This window comes from Carassius gibelio, chromosome A23, assembly GCF_023724105.1.
Source record: "Carassius gibelio isolate Cgi1373 ecotype wild population from Czech Republic chromosome A23, carGib1.2-hapl.c, whole genome shotgun sequence".
In the NCBI taxonomy this organism is placed as follows: domain Eukaryota; kingdom Metazoa; phylum Chordata; class Actinopteri; order Cypriniformes; family Cyprinidae; genus Carassius; species Carassius gibelio.
Genome location: NC_068393.1, coordinates 14,751,104 through 14,760,536, shown reverse-complemented (window position 1 = coordinate 14,760,536; position 9,433 = coordinate 14,751,104). Strand labels below are relative to the sequence as shown.

The 9,433-nt window shown below is 36.2% G+C and overlaps 1 protein-coding gene across 1 annotated transcript; it reads right to left on the bottom strand.

The window, feature by feature from the left end:
- Positions 1-1,364: 1,364 nt before the first annotated feature.
- LOC127944761 (uncharacterized) lies at positions 1,365-9,006 on the bottom strand. Its single transcript, XM_052540986.1, has 12 exons — positions 8,497-9,006; positions 6,820-6,919; positions 6,370-6,426; positions 6,075-6,218; positions 5,856-5,942; positions 5,697-5,778; positions 5,472-5,608; positions 5,173-5,319; positions 4,996-5,097; positions 4,530-4,605; positions 1,959-2,035; positions 1,365-1,828 (listed from the first exon to the last, which is right to left on the bottom strand). Exons 1-12 carry the CDS (start codon positions 8,583-8,585, stop codon positions 1,757-1,759), a joined length of 1,170 nt encoding a protein of 389 aa, XP_052396946.1. The 5' UTR covers positions 8,586-9,006; the 3' UTR covers positions 1,365-1,756.
- Between the last annotated feature and the right edge of the window lie 427 nt (positions 9,007-9,433).

Here is a 9,433-nt window from a genome sequence, read left to right as displayed (position 1 = left end):
TCCAGGCTCACCTCATATCCCATGGAGCAATAAAGCAGGCGGGTAGCAGGTAAACAGAATAGTTCTTTGTCACAGCTGTTCTTAAGAACCTTGAATGGTTTCCAACTGCTGTAAATCAGAGGTGAAAGACTGCTGAAAAGGAGCTGCAGTTAGAGACAGATAAGAGACGGCTGCAGAGGCCCAGGAATGCATTTCTAATTAAAGCCATGTATCACAGTGAAACATTTCGTATCAATTTTATATAATGCACTGTTATTAAAATTGTAGTATTGTAGTAGCGAAGTAGCAAATCCATTCATGCAGGTTAAAGTTACTTCTGCTACAGAGTTGCAGCAATTATTAGTTACTGTATCTATCTATAGTTTTTTTTTAAGCAATTGAAACCGTAGTGGTAACAACTTTTTTTTTTCGTTCATATTGTTGAAGCAACAATAGCAACCAATGCCTTGTGAGTGCTTTTTTACTGGCAGATGTTAAAATGGCAAATAATTATCCGCCAGGCCATCTTGCCTGGAGTGTTTTTTTCCCCCCACTGACCTTTAATGAGTCCAATGTCCAGTCTTAAGGGACATTTTTGGAAATAACACACTACCAGTGTCAGCGGCTAAAATTATAATGCTGAATCTTCTCAATGTATCGGTGTATCGAAATGAAATTTCAGAATTTGCACTGCTACTGTGTCCTAAGGATCCCTACTTTAGAGTTGATCATATAAGGCCTAAATTCATAACTCCATATAACCATATTTTTAGAGTCTGGCATAGTGCATGTCCACCAATTGTCACCAATCATTTTCTCTCCTTTCTCGTCCATTTTTAAAAACACTTAACACCATCTGCCATCTGCTGACGGTAACATGCAACTACACAGAAAGCCTCTCAGGCCAGAGGAACAACACATCTCAGGGTCGATAACCCATTCTATTTATATACCTGGTTGTCTTCTGTATCTATCTTGAAATCTTTCATGGAACCTAGCTTGTATAAACCGCAATGAAACGATTTAACAAAGAATAAAAAGAAACTTACACCTATCCACCTTTTTCTTGTAGTAAAAATGGGCACGGCCATTTGTAAATTCCGGTCTCATCTGCTTGATATTGAAAGTTGGCGTCTCTTCAGATTATTTTTATATATTATCTTAATTATGATCACATTGGTTTGTAGTGTTAACATTTTTACCGTTTGCAGCACGTTGTTATTCTCCTCGTTATTCACCTAGATAGCGGCTAATGAACCGGAAGTCACACCCGCTATACTTCCGAGTTGAAGAAAAAGGTGGATATGATTTCACTGTGGATGCGCCCCCTTCTGTCTGTTCTGTCCCATTGTCTGAAACGAAGTCATTACAAATAACTCATTGAATCACTTGAACTTTGTTTGATGTATTTGGAGAAGAAGAAGAAAGATTCTTTAGCTCAGATATATGAGACCCTGGAATTAAGTACTAATTAAAACAATGTATTACGTCACATTTATACATTTGTATTAATTGTATACATTGTACTTACTGTATGTGTGCATGCATTTGAGGCCTGTTCCCTACCTCAAAACAGATATTTATGGAGCATACTGTAATAGTTACTATCTAAACCTGCACATTTCCTAGCTATTGAAGATCCTTCCTCACAAGCAGTGAAGAGGTTTGTTACTTAGGAGTAAAATGCAACAGTACTGTTCATTTGTAAACAGCAGCTTTCATTCGGCACAGTATATGGAGTTCACAGCCATTTTAATTTCCATCTGTCACATCATCCTCAGCTTCTGCGCTTCTTCGGTATCAGAGGTGGAGGGGTATGATGTGGCAATGAATCTGGCAGATTATCAGGCTGTGGCAGAGGGAGAAAGAAATCTTCAAATGTATTGTATCAGTATGTTTAGGATGTATGACTATTTACACTGAAGTTATTTGTTTTGCTATAATGGTCATTAGCTAAAATACAACAACTGCACGCTTGCCTGTTGTAACTGGAAGATCCAGCTTTGATAGTCCTCAGGGGAGGTACAGGAGACAAGCAGAGGCTCCATCAATTCACCTGGAAAATACATCACTCTAGATCAGCATAAAGATTAGAAAACAACAGTTTAGAAAACAGACCTGGCGTGGCGTGACACTGGTACTGTAAAGTACATGGCTTTAAATGTATCAGAATGTTGATCAGAAGAAGCAATAAAGCCACATGAATCATAGTTCCCATATTTTTTATTTAAAAAGGGCATTCGCAAGATATTTCCATAACTCTTAAACAGTTTCAAGTGATAAGAGGAAGACACTGAGAAGCCAGTCTTATCATCACATGGCTCTATTCTGAAGCTGAGTCACAAGCATCTATGACTACCAGATCACTTGATTTCTGACTCTTATTTCAAAATATGAAATGTATCCAACTTTGGCTTTTATATATATATATATATATATATATATATATATATATATATATATATATATATATATATATATATATATATATATATATATACAGTGGGGATCGAAAGTTTGGGCACCCCTTGTAGAATCTGTGAAAATATGAGTAATTTTCAAAAAATAAGAGAGATCATACTAAATGCGTGTAATTTTTTATTTAGTACTGTCCTGAGTAAGATATTGTACATAAAAGATATTAACATTTAGTCCACAAGACAAAGAGCTGGGGGGTGAAAACTTTTGGAATTTGAAGATCAAGGTAAATTGTACATAATTTGTGTACCGGGAAACATACAAGTATCTTCTGTTGCTAACGAAGGGCAGAACTAAATGGTAATAAATTATATTTCAACAAAATAAGACAAATTTGGCCATCTTCATCATGTTCAAAAGTTTTCACCCCCCAGCTCTTAATGCATCTTGTTTCCTTCTGGAGCATCAGTGAATGTTTGAATCTTTTTAAATAGTTGTGTTTGAGTCCCTCAATTGTCCTTAGTGTGAAAAGATGCATCTCAAAATCATAAAGTCACTGCTGGAAAGGGTTCAAATATGCAAAGATGCTGGAAAACTGAAGAATCTGTAGGACCTTAAAGATTTTTCTGAAGAACGCTGCTCAGTTTAACTGTTCAGAACAAACATGCACAACCATCACAAAACAGAAAGACAGTCGAGGATCATCAGGTGACCACATCTTACTCAGGACAGTACTAAATAAAATATAACATGCATTTAGTATGATCTCTCTTATTTTTTGAAAATCACTCATATTTTCAAAGATTCTGCAAAGGGTGCCCAAACTTTCGATCCCCACTGTATATATATATATATATATATATATATATATATATATATATATATATATATATATATATATATAGATAGATAGATAGATAGATAGATAGATATATCATAATATATCAAATATCCTAATATACCTCCAACAAACTAATGAGTGAGACCAATGGTTAGGTGTTATGCAAGAGTTATTTCTTTGTTTCTCATTGCAATTCATATAGTGAAATGACTGATATGACAGTTAAACATAGCACAGATATGTGCCTAAAAGAAAGTAAAGTACACTACCACATCCTCCACTGAAGTGCAGTGTGTTATGTATAGAATGCTAGCACAGTGTGACAGTATACATAGCTGTATGTGGAGGCCCAAACAGAAGTGAATCAGTCTCTTTACAAAGATCTTTGTTTAGAATTACTTGCTTCAAGCATTTACATTTTATGCATATTCATTTATATACAAATTAGAGGTTTTGTCCAGATATTATGGTAACACTTTAATTTGATAGTCTACTTTAGACATTCAACTACCAATAAATAACTTTGCAACAACATGTCAGCTAACAGTAATTAGAGTATTTGTAGACTGTTTGCTTAATAACTGTTAACACTTTACTATATTGATGGTTGCTCAACAGATGTTTTACTGACTATAAGTAACTTTGCAAATATGGCAACTTATTCTACTAACCTTAACCTGACAGTCTACAAATGCTCTAATAAGAGTTAGCTGACATGTAGTTGCAAAGTTACTTACAGTTAGTAGAATGTCTAAAGTGGACTATCAAAATAAAGTGTAACCACAAATGCAAGTGCAAACTGCATAATGTTTTTGGACACTTAATGCAATAAAAGCAGATATGTTAAATGCAATTAAATGAACATGTATTATAGTTTTCATTTTTATTTATATGCAGTTAAAAGTGCTTTTTGGTGATGTAATAACTTTGAAAAATCATATTTTGCACTACGTCTTTTCATGAAATTTCATCTTGCCTCCGAAATATGGTTACTGCCGAATGCTAATTAGTCATCACATCAAACGTCTTTAAAGCAGGACAAAAAAAGAGGACAAAACATAATTGTTTAAGATATACTTTAAAGGTAAATGATTTATTTGAATGTGTGCTATGAAATTATATTTTCTGCAAATATTTTTCTTCTTTGTTTTATATACATTTAAGATTTGAGGTATTACAAGTGCACATTAAATGCAACTGAGCACAATTCTTTTTAACAAGGGTTGTTTTGGAATTATATCAGTAATATATAAGGCATAATAAAAGTACACCTGTTCAGAAAGATACTTACCCTTGAGTTCAAACTCCAGTCTGCCAGGTAGTGCAGATTTTTCCATGGCTTTAATGCTCTTAAGTGGCAGACGACCCTTTAGTATAAAATGATACAACTCAGTTAGTGTTGTCATGCTGTATAAACATGTGAATAGTATTCTATTTTGAATAGAAATTTGGTTTAATTTCACTAAAATTGAGGTCAAATAATAATTATTCTGGCCAGAAGGTCTTTCATGAAAATGTCTTAAAATGCACTTGATACATTAATATTACTCACTTCATTTTTAAAGGAACAGTGTGTTTATACCCCACTGTCAGCACTTTGTCAGTGACTTTTTAATGAAGCTTACTTTTCAGTCAAATAGGGTTCACCATTTGAGGCTGCCAAATAGGCTACATTTTAATGGTTCACACTAGCAGACATACTGCTGATAATGCAGTGTTCTGCAGAGCTCATTGTTTAGTCAGCAAAATCAGCTTACCTCATATTTCACACGTATATGATGACAGTCTAGAGACAGAACGAGGAGGTCACATGGGAAGAGCACAAGCAAACGCTCCTGAGGTTCATGCAAACGCCGGTCCTGTTGTTTGAAAGAGGTCTGTTACCATCATGAATTACATGGACACAACTCTCTATTTATAGTCTATACTCTTACCTGTGTGTATATGTTGGTGATGTGCACCAGTGAAATGTATCTTGGATAGCCCATGTGCTGAATGGGCTTCCCCTCCCATTCCAAGATGGGAGACCGCAGTAAGTACCTTTTAAGCTCCTCCCTCTTCCAGTTTTCATTACATGGCACCTGGAACAGTGAAAATAAAATGTATAAGCAATAATAAAGATCCTTCTCTGGGCAAAAATAACCAATGCTTGATTGATTCATTTTAATTTGTCAATGTTTTATGAGTTCTATATAAGATATATATTTCAGTTATATAGTACAAGACTGAGTACCAGGTATGAGAGCGTGCTATGGGACGGGCTCAGCTGTTGCCTTAGGGATTTGTATCTCCTGTCCTCGATATTTTCCATCCAGGTTTTGGTTTCAGCAGCAGTAGCACAAAGGAAGATCTTTGAGTCCACCATAGGCCCTAGAGTATGTCGTAAATTAATCTGCATTCTCTGACCTCAACATTTTCATATTTAGTGATATATATATATATATATATGGGCTCTTACCGCTGATCTCAAACATATGTTGAGAACTGTGGTCCTGCTGTGAGATCAGACGCACCTCAATGGCTGAGAGAGGAAGAATGCCCTGTGATGAAACATAGATCACAGTTTAGAGTGGAGCTCATGCAATTAAGTATTTGCTAATACTTATAAGAGTCTTACCTCATAAATAAAATCATGATTAGAGCTGTCCAATGCGAGGATTAACAAATGGAAGGAAAATAAAACCAGATATCTTTCACTCATAGCCTGCAGACGGAATAATAATGTACACAAATTACAGTTACTCAATTAGTTTGGACATATGGATTAAAAAATAACAATTTGACTCAGTTTGACACATGAAAAGTGTGGTATGAAACAATTCAGCTGAATTGTTACCTTTGTGTATCCACTGTGTAAATACACTGAAGAGGAGTGGATAATGTCTCCATAGGTGTGTGGTGCCTGTCCTTCCCATCCTCTGATTGGTTGAGTGTATAGCCTATGATGGAGTTCATTTTTTGTCAAGCCCCAAAGCACCAGCTGACAAACAGGAATACAAATAAAATATCACTCTACTTTATGTTACAGTAAATGAAGAGCATATCATGTTGATAAATGCACAACTGATGATTGAATTTTTTTGTATCATTGTATCGTTGTTCCTTTATTTTTTAAACTGATGAAGACATACTTGTGAATTGTTGCGTTTTGTTGTGTCCGTCACAGTCACAGAGACAGGTTCTGGATTCTTAAACAAGACACAGATGTAGAAAGCAGATAAAGTTGATAAAACTCTTATTTAGTGCAGACATTGTTTTAATCTACTGTAGATGTGTGTGAACACAGTGGCCCCAAAAAGTTTAGTTAATGCATTTAAGCCAAACCTGTCAGACTGTTATTGCCTGATTTAAAATATAAAGCCAGGTGGCATCTGCACACCATTTCTTTCAAATAACTGCCAGCAGGTTTGATAATTTGATATAATTCAGAAACATTAATAGATTTTTAAGTGTCAAATTTTGCTTTTTTTTGGCAACTGTTTACATACACACATGCTTTCTTTTGTTTTCTATTTCTCTTTGTTAATGTCTTCTGTGGAAACATAGCTATTTCCTTTGCCACTTCCTGTTTACTGGCTTACCTCCTGCTTCAGGTGCCTCACAGTGGGACAGCGAGGACGACCTTCATCTGTGCCATTCCTTGTGGAAATCTGGAGCCTGCTTTCAGCAAGATTCCAGATCCTAAAACAACAGATGGCTAAACACTGTCAAATCACTTTATCTTGCAGCATAACAGACGAGGATTTAAGAAATGGAATGCAAATTGTTGTCCTCTGCACAGTGTGATTGATTTAGCGGAAGAGAATTTCGGCCATGGCTGTTTTATCCAAGAATCATGTTTGACTGGTTAGCAAGTGAATGCTAATGCACTTTAAAATTAAGTTTGCTAGAATTTTTTTGAACCATGGCAATAACACAAAACAATGATATATTTTTATGTATTTACATTTATTTTATTATTAATTGTATATATTTGCTTCATGTGGTAAAATATAAAAGACATTAGTTTATAATACTAATATCAAGACTGGGTTATACCAGTAAAAGTAATTTGTAAGTTTCAAATCGGATAGACAAATCTCCTTAATGTGACAGCCTCAGTTTTCTATATTTTACCATTTGTATAGTTTTCCTTAGTAAAAATAACCATTAAGATCATCCGAATCTGGGAAACCATATCCATTTGGACACCATATATATCAAATTATCAGCCTATAGTGAGCCTGAAGCCATTGTGTTGTCATCACACTTTAACAAACACTCTGTGTGAGATTTGTTCCCTAAATATCACTCATTACATCTCCAGACCCCCTGTTCCCGCTGATTTACCCATGCTGCTTTCTGGGGAAGTGCCCAGACATAAGCTGCTTACTATGGGTGGTGAATGACTAGCAGACACCCTCCCACCATCTGACCCTTATTGTTCCTGTCTCTTTAAAATACATCCACAAAACAGGTATATTGCAAGACCGTTGTCCACATAATGAGAGATTTAACTTGATTATAACTCAAAAAGACAATGTTTTTACCCCGATGCAGTATCTGCATATTAACAACCCGTGTGTATTTCCCCAGACTGGCCGTTGTCTGATCCCCGTTTTTCTGCTAGTTTGGCCACATAAAGCTTATGAGCTCTGATCAACTCCCACTCTAATCCCTACAGTCACCTAATGAGAGGATTGAGGCTTCCAGCTTGGAGTAAGACAACAGACTGCTCAAACACACTTGGCTTCTTTAATTAGCTATACTAGTTGCATTAGTTCTGCCTCATTTGGTGTATGAGAAGCTCTAATGAGATCTGTAGCTGCAAGTCTGCTGTCCATCCACAGTAAACACCACCATTGTGAGTGGCTTAAAACAACTCAAACTCAAGACGTTTCACACAGTTACATCAGATCCATTTCAGACGGACAGAACTGAAGCAGAACCGTTTGATGTAAGAATTTGCAGTTAGAAATGGCTTGGCTGAAACAGTCACATGGTTTTCCACTATAAAGAGCATTGCTCTTAAAATATAGCCAGCAGATATAATTGACAATGCCAGTGGACCGCTGCTTCTATTTTAACATGCACATGATTATGAACAACTGACCTACTCATCTCTTTCTTTCTTGCGGTTTTCGAAATGTTATCAAACATTACCTACTACACTAAATAGAGGAAGTTACGCTACTAAGTATTTTCCATCTGTCTAAGAGCCTGGTTTCCAACTTAACTGTATTTGCAAAGAAACAATCATACAGCATTTGAACTCTTACCCTCCATTGCTGATTTCCAGGAGTTCGATCTCATCTGGGCCCACTTCATCAATCCCTGTATGCCTCTGGGTCACACTGCAGCATCCCATAGCTTGTCTGCACCTTACCTCTCTTTTCCACAAACACGTTTCCAATGGCTTCTCCTCTAAATTACACACTGAGGGCCATCTGGTCACCCCCACAATCCCCACACCCCGCCGGTCTATAAGTAGGGTTCAAGAATGAGATGCACAGAAGCCTAAATGAAGTTTCTTGCAGTAAAAGACAAAAAAAAAAAAAAAAAACATTGGACAGAAGTCGACAAAGTTGAACAATTGAAGAGGATCCAGAGAGGTGTATGAAACTTTCAAGGACAGCAGTTATACACAAATACTGTTGTATTTCTTCCGGTTGGTATCAGTGGTGACGCAGCAGCAGCCAGCACAACTTCCTCACCTCACTCAGTTTCATTTGTGAGTGAGCTTGAAAGCACTGAACAGTTACTTGTTGTTGTTGTTTTTTTACTTTGATTGTGCACATGGGGGTTGCAAGCAGCATCAATAAAGCAAATCCCATTTAAGATGATTACACCTCATGAAGTCAACACACAAAAGTAGGCAAAAAGTAGTCACAACAAAAAAGCCACAGGTGAGTTAGAGACATGTGTTTACTGGTAATGAGGAGCGTGTTAGCATGCACAGAGGTCTAATCTGGTGTTTGTTTTGTCGCATGTGTCACAGATGGAGGAAGAAGGAGGGTTCTGTGGCTGAAATACCACAGACAAAAAAAAAAAAAAATGGTGGTTGTCTAATCTTCACTCAAAGAGAACATTGAAAATAACTTCAAAACTTCATTGAAGAAGTAATGGTAATTTGATGGAAAAAAATAAGGTGGTGAGTAAGAGCATCATGTCTGATTCTTTGTGAGATAAGAAATAAAAAAATAAAAAAAGGAACAA